The sequence below is a fragment of the Littorina saxatilis genome, linkage group LG14 (genome assembly GCF_037325665.1).
Source record: "Littorina saxatilis isolate snail1 linkage group LG14, US_GU_Lsax_2.0, whole genome shotgun sequence".
Taxonomy (NCBI): domain Eukaryota; kingdom Metazoa; phylum Mollusca; class Gastropoda; order Littorinimorpha; family Littorinidae; genus Littorina; species Littorina saxatilis.
Window position 1 is genome coordinate 30,545,614 of NC_090258.1, and position 17,736 is coordinate 30,563,349.

Genomic DNA, 17,736 nt, shown 5'->3' on the forward strand with positions numbered 1-17,736 from the left:
GCCCCCCCCCCCCCCCCTTCAGGAAAAAAAAAAAAAAAAAAGAGAGAGAGAGAGAGAGAGAGAGAGAGAGAGAGAGAGAGAGAGAGAGAGAGAGACGGAGACGGAGCGAGAGAGAGAGAGAGAGAGAGAGAGAGAGAGAGAGAGAGAGAGAGAGAGATGATTAAATGACAGTTTCTGAGCTCAGTACATGGCCCTAGATTGCAGCATTTTGCTTCCTTGAAAGAAAACAAATTCCGGGGGGGGGGTGGCATGCCCCCGGACCCCCTTAGCATGTTTGGGCGCTTCCTTAAGATCCTGGATCCGCCCTTGAGTACTATTTATTGACAAGATTTCTGCATATTTTTACTATCCAAACTGTTCCGGTGAAGCACTGCAAATTCACGTGGGGGTTAACATTCAATCTGAAAGCGACGGCGAGATGTCATATTAAATTGGAAAATACTTTGATGGTCTGAAATTTTCCCCGAAGTACATCTTGTATGTAGGCATAAATTAGGCATTCAGGTTTGGGTCAAGCAATCTTTGACTAATAGTCCAAGCAAATAAGAGAACAACGTTGAAGTGACAATGACTAGGTTTAAAATGTCCCTTATCAGAAAGTTCAACCTCAGTCCTTTGATGTTTATTAAACACATTTTCATATAAAGTTGGCGCTTCATATGAAAAAGTGGCTTTGAAATTTACCCTAATCCTTCTTTGGGCTCTGTAAATGTCGTTTGGGGCTATGGTTGTAAAACGGTATCTACTGGTCACCCCAATGTATAAACTGAAAACTCTTTCTGCACCAGAACACGCAGAAAGGATTGTATCTGCCTGATGTCTGATGCTTTTCAAAATCCCCAACCACTAACACCTTCAAAACGGACATTAACTGACACTGTTGTTTTTCCCTATATAATCCTTACTATTTTTCCGAGACGTCGTCGTGTTGTGTATTTAGCTTGCCACAACCTCATACATGGTCCTAAAAGTTAAAGTTGAAGAAAATACTAAAGATAAATGAACAAGCTGACGCAGTGTCATTCGCACCGTGAATCCCCCCATGGGAACATACTAAAGTCTGGTTCCAAATAGGCTCAATTTCCTTCTATTTCTTTGTATTTCTGCCTCGTAGGGGTAGGGGTGTTCAAACCAAAGGCACCTTTAAACCAAAATTCAAATCACACATCTTACAATACTAAGACACTCAGCAGTGAAAGGGTGTCTGCTGGTAAAAAATTCCAAACAATCCTAAAAGTACTTCACTACTAAACGTGCTTTTAAAAAGAGCCGTTATTTTTCCCTCTATAATCAGTATTGTGTTTTCTGCGAACATGTAGTCTATTTAGATGGTTGTCATGTGCACATGAGTTGCTAAAGCGTTTTCAGTTGGGCATATGTCGAAAAGCAAAGAATTAGCCCTTTGAAAACCATCAGAACTGTCACACAAAAATAACATTTACCTATCTCACCAACTGACCAAACATAGGGCTTTTCCTTATGTATTATGTATTGTCGTGTTTTTTGTAGCATACTTGTGAAAACAGCCACCACTGTTGTAAATGATACTTTAAAGAGCATTATTTCATTTTTACAGTTGAAGGACAACCTGGACTGCCGTATATTACAGCTGTTTTACAATCAGCCAAAATTTTCTTAACAAACGTATGTTAAGAACAACTCCCATAGTGAAATTGAAGGAAAACAAAGTGAAAATCCCCCTGCCATAGAGGAGCTAAAGAATCAACAATAAACGACTGCATGGATAGCTTGATGCACGAATGCATTGCGGACATGTTTGTCTCCAACCAAGAGAAAGTTCCAAAAAATCCCTTTTGTGCTTCTTATTATACAGTGACGTCAAAGACAGCCTTTTCTGCTGTTCATACATTCAGGGGTTATGGTTACACTAAACGACGTAGTTGTAGCCATACTGCCATCCAGATTTATTTTTTCCTTGCGAGCAGTCACAGGGTGTTTGTGCTGTCTGCCAACCGTCAGACGACCCCGCCCAAGTCTGTTAAGGGACCGTTTGACCGTTATAGAACGCGTCTTTTTGATTTTTTAGCACATTTGGAAACGGTTGATTTTGATCCCTACCATTGTTTCCAAACATTATATAGGAATGTTTTGTGAACAACGGATAATAGCCGCTACTCGCATGTGTAGCAAAAGTGAGCGTACATACTCACCCTGGTCGTACAGCCGTTGTCCGTTGCCCGTCTTCATCTGTCTGTACAAATCATTACCTTTGGATTTTTCTCGAACGCTATGAAGTGAAGAAACACCAAATGTTGCAAAATGTTGTATGACCCCAAGAGCTCAAAAAAGATACTTGAGAACCTTGACCTTACCATAAGGTCAAGGTCACAGGGAGAATGAATGTGGTCTAAAAACTGCAAAATTTCACATTGTGCCAGTTTTCTGGAAAACAAATTAAAAACAGCGGGCTTAGTTTTGTATGGTATACAAGAAAAAGAAAGCCTTATCTTCTGATACCATTTTGGTTGACCTCGCTTCAATGTCAAGGTCACAGGAGTCCTTCAAAGTTGAATTGTATACATGTTTTGAAGTGACCTTGACCCTGAACTATGAAAAAAATCTTTCAAACTTCATAATTGTGTGGGGCACATGTTATATACTGATATTGAGCCACATTTAGTCACATATCATCAAGGTCAAGGTCACTTTGCCCCTTATGAAATGTGACTGAAACGGGCAATTGAATCACTAAAAGTGACAATGTCTCTTTGTAGAAAGTGCCAATAAGTATGTTTATGCTTCCTATGTCTTGAATTGATAGCCTTGTGATGTGTGACCTTTGATGATCTTGACCTTGGCCAAAGGTCATGTGTAATTTGGTAGGAAAAATCTGTAAACCAGTTCTAATAGTGTACAATGTCCTTGCCAGCTTCAGTTGTTAGACCTTCACCTTCAAGGTCACCTGAAGGTCAAGGTCACTTTAAGACAAAGGTCAAGCATGAGAGTCGCATGGGCTTTGCTTTGTTAAGATTTTTTACCAAGACTAGACACATGGATTTCTTTACCCGGCTTGGTCACATTTTTCATAGGGGTCAATGTGACCTTGACCCTAACGATATGTGACCAGATGTGGCTCACTATGAAATTCTAACAAACGCCCCACTCAGTGTTTAAGTTTGTAAGAGATATCGTCCATAGTAAAGTTAAAGGGGCAAGCTCACATCAAAATATGTCTACAATTCAAGTTTGAAGGGCTCCTCTGACCTTGACATTGAAGCGAGGTCAACCAAAATGGTATCAGAAGATAAGGCTTTCTTTTTCTTGTATACCATACAAAAACTAAGCCCGCTGTTTTTAATTTGTTTTCCAGAAAACTGGCACAATGTGAAATTTTGCAGTTTTTAGACGCTCTTGGGGTCATACAACATTTTGCAACATTTGGTGTTTCTTCACTTCATAGCGTTGGAGAAATATCCAAAGGTAATGTTCAGTACAGACAGATAAAGACGGGCAACGGACAACGGCTGGACGACCAGGGTGAGTATGTACGCTCACTTTTGCTACACATGCGAGTAGCGGCTATTATCCGTTGTTCACAAAACATTCCTATAAATTGGAAACAATGGTAGGGATAAAAATCAACCGTTTCCAACTGTGCCAAAAAATCAAAAAGACGCGTTCTATAACGGTCAAACGGTCCCTTAACAGACTTGGGCGGGGTCATCCAACGGTTGGCAGACAGCACAAACACCCTGTGACTGCTCGCAAGGAAAAAATAAATCTGGATGGCAGTATGGCTACAACTACGTCGTTTAGTGTAACCATAACCCCTGAATGTATGAACAGCAGAAAAGGCTGTCTTTGACGTCACTGTATAATAAGAAGCACAAAAGGGATTTTTTGGAACTTTCTCTTGGTTGGAGACAAACATGTCCGCAATGCATTCATGCATCAAGCTATCCATGCAGTCGTTTATTGTTGATTCTTTAGCTCCTCTATGGCAGGCGGATTTTCACTTTGTTTTCCTTCAATTTCACTATGGGAGTTGTTCTTAACATACGTTTGTTAAGAAAATTTTGGCTGATTGTAAAACAGCTGTAATATACGGCAGTCCAGGTTGTCCTTCAACTGTAAAAATGAAATAATGCTCTTTAAAGTATCATTTACAACAGTGGTGGCTGTTTTCACAAGTATGCTACAAAAAACACGACAATACATAATACATAAGGAAAAGCCCTATGTTTGGTCAGTTGGTGAGATAGGTAAATGTTATTTTTGTGTGACAGTTCTGATGGTTTTCAAAGGGCTAATTCTTTGCTTTTCGACATATGCCCAACTGAAAACGCTTTAGCAACTCATGTGCACATGACAACCATCTAAATAGACTACATGTTCGCAGAAAACACAATACTGATTATAGAGGGAAAAATAACGGCTCTTTTTAAAAGCACGTTTAGTAGTGAAGTACTTTTAGGATTGTTTGGAATTTTTTACCAGCAGACACCCTTTCACTGCTGAGTGTCTTAGTATTGTAAGATGTGTGATTTGAATTTTGGTTTAAAGGTGCCTTTGGTTTGAACACCCCTACCCCTACGAGGCAGAAATACAAAGAAATAGAAGGAAATTGAGCCTATTTGGAACCAGACTTTAGTATGTTCCCATGGGGGGATTCGCGGTGCGAATGACACTGCGTCAGCTTGTTCATTTATCTTTAGTATTTTCTTCAACTTTAACTTTTAGGACCATGTATGAGGTTGTGGCAAGCTAAATACACAACACGACGACGTCTCGGAAAAATAGTAAGGATTATATAGGGAAAAACAACAGTGTCAGTTAATGTCCGTTTTGAAGGTGTTAGTGGTTGGGGATTTTGAAAAGCATCAGACATCAGGCAGATACAATCCTTTCTGCGTGTTCTGGTGCAGAAAGAGTTTTCAGTTTATACATTGGGGTGACCAGTAGATACCGTTTTACAACCATAGCCCCAAACGACATTTACAGAGCCCAAAGAAGGATTCGGGTCAATTTCAAAGCCACTTTTCCATATGAAGCGCCAACTTTATATGAAAATGTGTTTAATAAACATCAAAGGACTGAGGTTGAACTTTCTGATAAGGGACATTTTAAACCTAGTCATTGTCACTTCAACGTTCCCTTCACTAAAGTGGCTAAGATGCCTGGACTATAAGTCTGGACTATGGAATCAGTTGCATTTTAGCCGAAAGCTTAAAAAATAAAACAATGAGTTTAGTCATTCTAAAGTTCTGAAAATGCCAATCAGATTTGGAATTTCACTAAGAGATTGAAATGAATAGCAGGGCCGGACTACCGGGGGGGTTATGGGGGTTGCGCAACCCCCACCCCCCCTAGCCTAAACATGTACCTTACTTATTTTTTTATTTTTTATTATTGCTTATTTTATGCCGTTTCATGCGCAAGGAGCGACCATTTTCCTATCTCAGAATATGACCTACCCATTAGCTTCAGGGGGCTTCGCCCCCTGACCCCCATAACGAGGGGGGGGGGGGTTCTAGGGTTTCCGGACCCCTCCCCCCCAGCCAAAAAATAAACTTGAATATTGAATGAGGTTTGCATTTCTTTATTTTACATTGAGTTTCAATTTTTGGGGTATTAATCAGTGACAAAATCTGCTGCCTGAAACTGGTAATGATCATCCTCAGAATGCACCAGATTGCACCATTTTGCATCCTTTTTTTCAAAATTTTCCGGGGGGACATGCCCCCGGACCCCCCTAGCAAGCTAGGCGCTTCGCGTCGTCGGCTCGACGCTTCGCGCTTTCAAACCCCTTTCTTCACAATATACTTTTGAAAAAAACCACCCATAAAATGAACTGATCCGCCGGCCTGCCGCCAGGGGGGACATCCCCCTGGGCCACCACTGGCAACCCCCCCCCCCCCCCCTCCTCTTCGCCTAGTCCGGCCCTGAATAGCATTGTATTTTGCAACTTTTTTTTTTATATCATCATTATTATGCTAAGAGTCGGCCTGAATCGCCCTACTTCGGCCGTCGTCGGCCTGCTTCGGCCACAGAAAGCTGAATCTTCTTTCAGATCAATATTCTTACACGTTTTTGGGCTTGAGCCCCGAGTAAGTGGGACAACGCAAGTCAATCAATCAATCAATCAATCAATCAATCAATTACTCAATCACTGGCAATCAATCAATTAATCAATAATTTTAATGTACTGAGTTTCTCCGGTAGTCACAGAGCCTGGTCTGCATTCCCCTACACCTTTATCGTTCCATCCAGAAAGGCAGACAACATAATACACATTCAGACAGACCATAGATAGTCTATTATATCTATGGACAGACTGACAGTGCCGCAGAACTTGTGACGAAACTAACGCAAACCATGGAGGATAATGGAGTCAATGCACATCTATCGCGCAAACGAAGACTTACAAGACGTGGAAGGTATTCCTTTTAGACTGTGATTCACGTTGGCATGGGGAACAACTCGTAAGCACCAAGTCCGCTACCTTGACCCGCTAACAAAAGAAGATGGCTGCCACAGCAGAGGAGAAGTTCTACGCTGCAGTAAAAGTGATTCGCGGCCTGCCTAAGAATGGTATGGTTACGCTTATTCATTTGTTTTAACTTAAGTTGGAAAAGCATTTTGAATTTGTTCTCTGAGTACTAACACATAGGTAGCAGGTTATTCGGAGAGTGCGGCTGTTTTTGTTCGAAGCATGTCAGCAAAGAAAGTAAACATGGTTCGTAGTACTACTAGTACTAGCAGAGTGACCTGCTTGGGTCATTCCCTATCTCTTGGTCAAGTCCGAAATGCGGTGATACTAACTTTGCTGTTCAGTTTTGATGCAGTTATCGCTATAACTGAAGTGAAATGCGTAGCTTCTTTTGTCAGAGTATATATATAAGTTAATTCGGCATTTTGTTTTTCTTTCTTCTTATTCTTGGTTTGGGGTTTAGTTTGAAGAGAGTCACATTCTCACACAGTGTTTACAACTCTATGTTTATACTTTTCATCCCAAACGAAGTGGAAACTAGCGAAATATTTGTTCCCTTACAACTACTATTGCTACCCTAGCCAGTTTAATTAAGGCTCAGATTTGCAGGATTCTGAATAAACTTTTTAAAGTGATGCAGAACAGATAACTAATTTATGATGGAATATATATTTTTTATAAAGAATAATCCAGGTTTCCCAATTGCTTCGTTTCCGGCCGATTTATGTGGAGCACGTGATGCACACAAAAACTATTGGCGGTCTAGAAGTGTCGTCTGCGCAATGATCGCGGCGGCGCCCGTGGCTTTCTTGACCGCCAAGGACGACCGCACACGTTGTGAGACGTCATTCGTTAGACATCAATTACACACAACAATGCACAATCCATGCAAACACACACACACACACATGACACACACGCTCAGAGTTCAGCCTGAGACAGTGAGAGAAGAAGACAATAGGACTATATTTGTCCACCTCAACCAAATTATGATGGGACATCGTGGAAGGCAAGAAGAGTGCCTGAAGTAAGCTTAGGCAACAAAAAAAAGTTGTATGTTTCTGGTAACATGGCTACAAAAAATAGGGTAGGTAGGTAGGCATTTTGTTTTTGTTTTTTGTTTTTTTGTTTTGGTCAGGGTAGAAAATAACTATACAGTGACGCAAAGAGACTGGACTATACACAAAACAAGTCGCGTAAGGCGAAAATACAATATTTAGTCAAGTAGCTGCCATTTTTCAGCAAGACCGTATACTCGTAGCATCGTCAGTCCACCGCTCATGGCAGCCAAAGGCAGTGAAATTGACAAGAAGAGCGGGGTAGTAGTTGCGCTAAGAAGGATAGCACGCTTTTCTGTACCTCTCTTTGTTTTAACTTTCTGAGCGTGTTTTTAATCCAAATATATCATATCTATATGTTTTTGGAATCAGGAACCGACAAGGAATAAGATGAAAGTGTTTTTAAATTGATTTGGACAATTTAATTTTGATAATAATTTTTATATATTTAATTTTCAGAGCTTGTTTTTAATCCGAATATAACATATTTATATGTTTTTGGAATCAGCAAATGATGGAGAATAAGATAAACGTAAATTTGGATCGTTTTATAAATTTTTATTTTTTTTTACAATTTTCAGATTTTTAATGACCAAAGTCATTGATTAATTTTTAAGCCACCAAGCTGAAATGCAATACCGAAGTCCGGGCTTCGTCGAAGATTACTTGACCAAAATTTCAACCAATTTGGTTGAAAAATGAGGGCGTGACAGTGCCGCCTCAACTTTCACGAAAAGCCGGATATGACATCATCAAAGACATTTATAAAAAAAATGAAAAAAACGTTCGGGGATTTCATACCCAGGAACTATCATGTCAAATTTCATAAAGATCGGTCCAGTAGTTTAGTCTGAATCGCTCTACACACACACACACACACACACACGCACAGACAGACAGACACACATACACCACGACCCTCGTTTCGATTCCCCCTCGATGTTAAAATATTTAGTCAAAACTTGACTAAATATAAAAAGACAACACATTACAAAACAAATGAGACAAGGGATGCGGGGTTATCCCCCTTGTGTCGTCTGCCGTCTGTTACTTTCGTTTTGACGCTTTTTTTTTCGCTTTTTTTTTACAAATGCAATAAAAAAAAAGTCTAGGGTCGGCGGGGAAAAACTAGGTAGGGTCGGGTGACCAGAAACATGCAACTTTTTGGGGGGGCCTTAGGCCTGCGATTTTGCTTTCCTCGTTCCAAATGCTGAACCTGATGTATAGCATGTATTAGATGGCGCAGTGGTACATAATTTCATTGCGCCCTTTGACCCACTGAAGGGAAATCTAATGGGACATTTTCAGTTTTTATGCGCCAATGGGATAATTAGACGCACTAGCTAGTGAACCGAACCCTGTACACACACACACACTGACACAGGCATGCACATGACACACACACACACCCATACTGCATACATCTTTGACCTTTCTTCTTCTTCTTCTTTCTTCTGCGTTCGTGGGCTGAAACTCCCACGTTACACTCGTGTATTTTGCACGAGTGGAATTTTACGTGTATGACCGTTTTTTACCCCGCCATTTAGGCAGCCATACGCCGTTTTTGGAGGAAGCATGCTGGGTATTTTCGTGTTTCTATAACCCACCGAACTCTGACATGGATAACAGGATCTTTTTCGTGCGCACTTGGTCTTGTGCTTGCGTGTACACACGGGGGTGTTCGGACACCGAGGAGAGTCTGCACACAAAGTTGACTCTGAGAAATAAATCTCTCGCCGAACGTAGGGACGAACTCACGCTGACAGCGGCCAACTGGATACATCCCCGCCCTTTGACCTTTCAATACCATGCAATGCTAATGAAGTGAGTTTTCTGTTCAACAATTCAGTTTTATTAACTGAATAGAATATTTCTTTGTATTATTCAGGATCTTTTCAACCATCCCATGAGCTGATGCTGAAGTTCTACGCGTACTTCAAGCAAGCCACAGAGGGACCATGTACTGCACCCAAACCTGGAATCTGGAATCTGGTCAACCGCAAGAAATGGTAAGGATGGTTGACGGGTTAAATAAATTCCACAACTGCCATGCATAATGAGCAACCTTCAAAATGAAAAGGGACCCCAAAATGTGAAGCTTAAGTTTAAGCAGTATTTAGTTTTCACATACATGTAAATTGAAATGGTAAGTCTCAGTAACGGTTGCTGTGTCTTACTCTAGTTTTATAACTTCCATGTATAATGGGCGACCTTGGAAATTAAAGGGGACGTACCCTCCAAAAAGGGAATCTAATTTAGGCAGTAAGTGTTTAGGCCAAAAAGAAAAATATGTCTGTTTCCGGTAACCCGACCAACCCTATTTTTAAGCGCCGACCCTAAAAAACAATTTCGCTTTTCGCACCCAAAAAAAAAAAAAATATGAATTCAAGTATACTTTATTTAGTTTCAATATATCTAGGTCAAAAACATGTGCTAAATAATTGTAAGTAAACTAAGGAAGCGTTTAAAAAATTAAAAAAAAACACGTAAAAAGACGTTCACAAAACGTAAGAAAAAGGTTTTAAAAAAAATTGTTTTTCAAAAAACACACCGACCGACCCTATTTTTTTCGGCGATGTTACCGGAAACAGACATATTTTTCTTTTTGGCCTTAACAGATTGGATAACTTCTACCTGGCAACTGCAAACATTAACTTGATTATTTTGATGTGTTACGTTTGCAGGGAAGCATGGTCGGAGCTGGGAGAGATGCAGAAGGAATCGGCCATGTTGTTTTATGTGGACGAGCTCAAAAATGTGAGCAAGCACGTTAAAGAGACACTGTACCCCTCAGAGGTACGGTTTCTTTCACTCCTTGTTAGTTGTACTCTGCCACAGAACTGGGAGAAAATTTATAGCAAAACTTTAAGCATGCAGGCATTCGAAATTTCCGCAATTTCGCAGATTTCTGCAAACGCACAAAAAAACCCATAAAAAACATTACCAAAATAGTGGGTTTTTTTACATGTATGCACAATTTAGTTTTCACCAGAGGGGGGTAAATACATACTTACAAAGCCAAAATTCTTCAGCTTCTGGGGCTGTTGCCCCCGGACCCCCACCAAGGGTGCAGGACTCTGCCAGGGGACCAATGCGGCCCCCTGGACCCCCTGGACCCCCGGCAACTTTATTTCCTTGAAATTAACTTGTTCTTCCTTGAATGGATTGCGTGATTAAGTTTGTATGGGTTGTCGAAGAGTTGCTTTCCCTGGTTTCAGTTGCAACATTGAGGCAAGCCTACATTGTCAAGGTAAAGCATTCCACATGCCATAAAAACCTGAAGGAGTTATCTGGAGAATTCGTCCTTTAGGGGTTGGGGTTTATCTTCTAGGGTTCTGGGGAGAAGAGGGGTAGTTTCTGTAATTTACTTAGAGTAAAAGTAGAGTAAGGATTTAGTATTCTTCTTCGTTCATGGGCTTAAACTCCCACGTTCACTCATGTTTTAGCACGAGTGGACTTTTACGTGTATGACCGTTTTTATGCCGCCATTCTGGCAGCATACGCTGATTTCGGGGGAGGCATGCTGGGTATTTTCGTGTTTCTATGACACGGATTACAGGATCTTTTCCGTGCGCATTTGGTCTTGTGCTTGCGTGTACACACGAAGGGGGTTAAGTCACTAGTAGGTCTGCACATAGGATTTAGTATTGACAGGAGAAACTCTGAAGGATACCGTTGTTTTGAGGCTTTTTTGTGTGTGAATCTAAGGTGTCATTTTATTGCGTTAAGTTTAATTCGTATGTGCTAACATCACCAAAGCTTGGTGAAAGTGCACCATTTAATTATTGACAAAATTAGTATCAGGGGAGGGCAGACCTGCCTACCCTTACGATTTGGACGAAATTTACTACGATTGTTAACCCAAACTACGCCACCACGCTTTCCACAATGGAAGTATGATTTGTAAGAAACCAAAAGTACAATTTTTCACATCTCATCTCGATGTAAATCCGATCTGTTTTGTTGCTCTCGCAGACCTTGCATTTGCACCTGCGCGAGATCGTTTGGGTAATATCCAGTCATTTCTGGTCTGTTCAGCCACATACAAGATGGACGACGCCGTTCGCATTACAATGAATTAGCGACGCATGGAAAATCTGAGTCCCCATGAGACTGATGAGGAAGCTGTTCACAGTGGTGGTAAAAGGATTGCTGTGAAAAAGAAGACAGCCATTCGGCAGAAATACAAAGGCAGCTAAATGGAATCGTGGCCATGCCTTATAGGACCTTAATCAAAAGTCCCAAAGCAGTACGTCTTGTGTTCCCTTTGCCACAATGACTTTTCGTGTGCACACGGTGGAAAATATAACTGTGCATAGCACATCGGGACAAATTATCACAAGGATGCAGTAAAGAGAGCTGATGGAAACCAAAGGACAAAAGACGTTCGAACTACCTGTTTCTTTATCAGAAAGGCTGAGTCGAGTGATACAGTAACAAAACTGGAGGGGGAAAATGTCCGAGCAGAAGTGACTAATGTGCGAAATGATTGCCGAATGGAATCTTGGTAACACTTTCTTCCACCAGATTACTCGTTTTGGCTTGGCTCATTACACCTTGTAATTTTGGGGGTAGGCAGGTCTGGGAGGGTGGAAAAGTGGGGTGGGAGGGGTGGGGGGTGCTGACAAGTTTCTGTGAGACCGATATTGATCGCAATGATGTAGGAAATAAGAGATAGGGCTGATCCTGGGATGTTGTTTCATGTCTGTTGTTGAATAAACGCCGTAACTTGTTTCAAATTGCTGGCATTGTTGTGGCGGAATTGGCCATCTTTTTTCCTGATGGGTGGTAAAATGACGTCAAGAACTGTCAAAAATTGTGTAAGAAATTAATTCCTGACAACATCTGTTTGATTACTAGAAATAATCTAAATTGCATTTAAAAAATATGGTTTAACAATAGAAAGACGGAGGTAAAAGTCAGTTCTGACTTAGACTTGCAAGACTGCTGAAATATCCTTCTTCTGTGGCAAAGTCTTGTACTGTGTTTTATGTTCCCTTTTTCTGTTTTGTGTTGTTGCATGTATTGCATGCTTTTTTCTTATGTTAATAGTTTCACAATATGAATATGGCTTTTTTCATTAGTGAGTTTGGTAATTTTTCCTGTTTATTTCTTTCACCTAATTATTAATTTCTTAAGTACATGTAGTGGTACCATGTTTTCTTCTTTGGTATATGAAATACAAATTTTCTCTGATTTGAGAACCAGTGTTTCTTTCACACATGAATCAACTTACTTTACATTCTGTCTGCAATTTTTGGGGTGATTTTTTGTTAGGAATGACATAAGATCATACCAGTAACTTTTTTCCCCTGTTTATTTTCAAGAAATTGTCTTCAGTTTCTAAGTCAGAGGTATTGTTGTGATGATATGCTATTAGTTACTAATTGTGTTAATGTTTTGGAAAATGTGGAGACTAACATTTTTGCTGATTTAAACTACTATTCTAAAACTTAATTCTCATGAAAAATAACAACATTGTCATTAATTAAAAGAGAGCTAGAATGTTTTGTAGGGTGGAGAAGCGAGAGATCATCAATTAATTGTCACATTAAAATAAAATCATTGTTTGACCAACTGCTTCATCCTGAAAATGGCCAAACTAAGTTTGTACGTTAAATGAAACGATAATGCCATTTCTCCTTTCAATAGTCTACATATTACCTGAATTTTTTTCGGGACACATAATAAGACCGTTGGGTCAACATATTTGTGAATGGAACCTATTGTTTTGTCAATAACAAACGTTCCAACAACCTACCTTTCTTGTTTTTTTATTCTGAATTTTGGAACGTTGGCAGTCTTTTTGTTTTTGGATTACATAATGTGATAAGCTCAGTATTTTCTTAAAACAATCAGAAATTATCCCAATGGCTAATTCTTTGAAGTCAATCTCATTGCCCGGAACATGAATCGATGTGCAGAAAGCTTTGCAGCTGAACGCTATAATTTTTTTTATATATATATATATATATATGTTTTTAAGCCAGTTATACTCTTACTTTCTCCCAAGCGCAAGACAAATTCTTCTATGAAAATTGAAGCCAATAAAATTTGAGTTTGAGTTTGAGTTTTCGCTATTGTTTGGTCTTGTGTTTTTTTCACAGTAAAGCTGAGTAATTATATTGTTAACTGAAATATTACACTAGAGCAGTAGAGGCTTGCTGTGTGTCTTTAGTTTAATTCACATGTGCTTGCTTTGATAATTGTATTTGTAGTGGGTGAATTTCATGACGTGTTTGAGTTTGGTTATAAAGTTTGATCAGGGCTATTAACATAGTTATACAGTTAGAGTGGCACAAACTTTGTGTGTGTGTGTGTGTGTTTTTTTTTTTTCTCAGGAATTATTATTTCCCCCACTTTGATTGAGACTTGTTTTAGGAGACAGAGACAGGGAGGGGTACGATTGAGAGAGAGAGAGAGTGCATTTTTTTGAGCATCTGTATGTCTCACTCAGACAGAAGTAAAAATACAAATAGTGTTTTACCAACCTTTTTTATCTTTTTTTCCCCACTGTCCGCTGCGTGCTTGGGGGCTTTGTGGGGCAATCTTTCTTCTATAACTGTTGTGTGTTTCTAATGTCCTAATTTGTGAATTCATGTTGTTAACACTGTACGTTGTTTGGTGTTCTGTCTGGTTGCAGACTTAATATTGCGTGAATTGAATCATTTATGCGTCATTATTGAGCTCTCCTTTGGCTGATAGGCAAACTGCACTTGTTGATGTTAATTGAATGTCAATTTGTAATGATAGATATGGGAATTTGTGTTTGATAATTGAAGAAAGTAATATTATTTGATTAAGATTAGTTTGATCACTGTGACAAAGATTGTAAAGGTTTTTTTCATGTCATTGTTACATAATTATTATAATTACTGCACAGTTCAACGTGATCTTTTGACAAAAGATATACAATAATCAGATAATTTTTTAAGGTTTATTAATCATAATTAAGTAGCAGCAGAAAATAAAAATGGCTGAAGTTCATTTTAAGTGGTGAGTTTATGTAGGTCAGTTTGTTTATTAAAAGAGTTACTGATTGTTTGTTGTGTTGAACTATCACTAGGAACACCAGTTTCATCTGAGAAAAAGGTGCAAATGAATCTCATGTGAGCTTACGGAAGCTTAGTGTTGGTTCTGATTTTAATGGAGAGAGTTCTGACGTGATATTAAGAAATTTAGGCTTGTTTCTTGTGCTACACTTTATTATCCATGTGTGACGTGTTTGAGAACTGTATTGTTTGATATCAGCTTTTTTTAATTGTAAAGATTTTTGTTTTTAAGTGAGGGTTGGGGCTAAGACTTGAGTGTCTGTGTGTAAACTTTGTACTTTTCATTGTTCTTTTAAACTTTTCACTTTTCCCCCCCCCCACCCCCTGCGGGTTAGGGGGAAGAATTTACCCGATGCTCCCCCAGCATGTCGTAAGAGGCGACTAACGGATTCTGTTTCTCCTTTTACCCTTGTTAAGTGTTTCTTGTATAGAATATAGTCAATGTTTGTAAAGATTTTAGTCAAGCAGTATGTAAGAAATGTTAAGTCCTTTGTACTGGAAACTTGCATTCTCCCAGTAAGGTCATATAGCGTACTACGTTGCAAGCCCCTGGAGCAATTTTTTTATTAGTGCTTTTGTGAACAAGAAACAATTAACAAGTGGCTCTATCCCATCTCCCCCCTTTCCCCGTCGCGATATAACCTTGAACGGTTGAAAACGACGTCAAACACCAAATAAAGAAAGAAAGAACTGTTTCCCCCAAAGACAGCTAACTGTAAATTTCCAGTGATCATGCCTGCATTGAGTGCATGACGAATTTTTTTCTTTTCCAGCTTGATATTTATTATTCTTTGTATTTCTCCTGCCAGATTGTGGAAACCATGCCTCAGACGGAACAAGTGTCGGAGTTTGTAGAAACGCTGGGACAGTTCTACGTACTGGTGGAGGAAGGGGAGAAGGATTCTCTCCCAAAGGCGGGAAGACAACCCAACGGTTCTGCTGCATTTAATGGGGATGGTAAGGACGGAATGCCGGAAATAACTCTCATCTGTGAAAGAGTTGGACCCCTTGAAAACAATTACCGTACTTTCCGGGTTACAAGGCGCTACAGCGCATAAGGCGCACCCCCTTCTTTTTAAACAAAATTGTAATCCAGTCACCCATTGGGCGCAGGGGGTCGATAGGGCGCACCAAAATTAAAAAAGTATAGTGGTAACAAACGGTCGAAGAATGAAAATAAGCCACACATCAAAGGAAGAATACAGAGTGGAAATATGTGTGCTCTGTGTGTGCGGCGAGATCAAAGGCAGGTCCATTGTGATAGCTGGGTTGCCTTGTTTAGACACTAACCTTCTTCCCAGGGGTCAATGACCCAGTTTTTGCTGTGAGGTGTTTCCCCTGTCATAGATCTGAGAGAGGAAACACTTCCTGCACCGGGGTCAGTGACCGAGTTTAACCTATGGGGCGGTCTCTTTGATGTCTTGAGAGGAAACTTGGCCAGGGTAGTACCTAGTAGCTGAAACATGCATTATCACAAGTTGTTTGACTGGTACTCAGGCGGTCTCTTTGATTTTTTTTCGTATTTCATACACGGATTAGGCGCTTCGTTATACAAGACGCAGGGGTCAAACTCGAGGAAAAAAGTCGCGCCTTATGACCCGGAAAGTACGGTACCCAAACATGAAACGTTAAACAATGTTCGGAAATAACTATGTCTAAGTTTTATAGCTGTGAAAGAGTTAGACCCCTTGAAAACAATTACCCAAACATGAAACGTAAAACAATGTTCGGAAATAACCCCGTCTGGAATTTATTGGCTGTGAAACTGAAAGAGTTGGACCCTTTGAAAACAAGGAGTCCCCAACATGAAATGATCAACAATTATATGTTCGGAAATAACTCTGTCATGACTTTCAAGCCTTGTGGAAGAATTGCACCCCATGAAAACAATGACCCAAACAATATACAATTTACGGAAGTAACATTTGGTCGACCAGTTAGAACCAGCAATCGCAGCGAATGACTGACTCTGATGTGTATGTTATGCAGTGTTTCCTCAATATGACACAATTTCTTTTGAAAATATGCACAGCAGCTAGAGTTAACAATTCGTTGCGGCATTAAGATCGCTTGCCTTGAGTGATCGCAACAACCTGTTTTGCCTGAGGTCACGTGAGTTTCGTTTGTGGTCAAGGGAGTTTGGAAAACACGCGTGCTCAACAGCTTATCACTTCAGGCCATAGCTGCAGTGAATCGTGGCTCAGATGTGCATAGTTTTGACAGAAAAGGGCATCATATCGTCCAGACACTGCATGAAATACACATCGGAGTCAGTTGTTCGCTGCAATAACTCATGGTTTTAACTGGTCGACAGCGTGTCATTGTTTGCCTGACACTGTCTAGGGAGCAACTTCCACAACGCTTAAAAATCCTGGCAGAGTTATTTTAGTGTATTAATTGCCGCTGTCACGTGGACTCGAGCGACCATGGTGTTTCTTCAGATATTGAGCCCTTGTGAGCTTGCTTTTGAAAGAGAAGGGTACAACATCAAGCGGACAATTCATAAAATTAGAGATCATTTACGCTCTGAGTCTTAATATATCATCTGCCACTGTTTGGCTTGCTGCTTGATGTGGTGCAACTATCCCACAGCCAATGAAAACCTGAAAGTTATTTTATTTGAGCCCTGCATGATCACATGAGTGTGTATAATTATATCATCAGGGATTGTTTAGCTCACTGTTTTAAAGGGGTGCAACTCTCCAATTGCCAGTTAATATTTCTGAATATTGTTTATTCAGGAAGGACGCAAGAAGTAGATGACAAATGTAACCGAGTTATTTCTGAACATCGTATATTCAGGAATGACACGAGAAGTAGATACAAAAACATCACAGAGGTGTTTCTGAACAACATTTATTCAGGAATGACACAATGTTGTTGGAATGTTTAATTATTGACAAAACAAAACACTCCGTTCAAAGAATAATAACAAAACATTACGTTCAAAGAACTTTTACATCTTTTTATTCAGGAACGGCACTAGAAGTAGATTAACACTATACTATACAAACTATACTTTCCTTTGTATTTTCCAGGAGACGACAGACTTGACCACTCGGCCACCATCGGGGAGATGCTGAAGATCAACAACAACGACCCCAAGAAAGGCAGTGGTGACAACGGCGATGCTTTTAATAGAGATGGAGCCTCTGTGAATGGTCAGTCTAAGCTG

At 40.0% G+C, this 17,736-nt stretch overlaps 1 protein-coding gene across 3 annotated transcripts in view; it reads left to right on the forward strand.

The window, feature by feature from the left end:
• The first annotated feature begins 6,476 nt into the window (after nucleotides 1-6,476).
• LOC138947546 (acyl-CoA-binding domain-containing protein 5-like) overlaps nucleotides 6,477-17,736 on the forward strand; it is a 43,815-nt gene continuing 32,555 nt past the window's right edge. For 2 of the 3 annotated variants that reach the window (XM_070319035.1, XM_070319037.1), the window contains exons 1-5: nucleotides 6,477-6,552; nucleotides 9,398-9,518; nucleotides 10,194-10,305; nucleotides 15,371-15,518; nucleotides 17,600-17,722. In XM_070319035.1, coding sequence (XP_070175136.1) covers nucleotides 6,486-6,552; nucleotides 9,398-9,518; nucleotides 10,194-10,305; nucleotides 15,371-15,518; nucleotides 17,600-17,722 — 571 coding nt within the window. In that variant the 5' untranslated portion in view covers nucleotides 6,477-6,485. The remainder of the gene's footprint in view (nucleotides 6,553-9,397; nucleotides 9,519-10,193; nucleotides 10,306-15,370; nucleotides 15,519-17,599; nucleotides 17,723-17,736) is intronic. The other variant, XM_070319036.1, reaches the window with a different exon arrangement.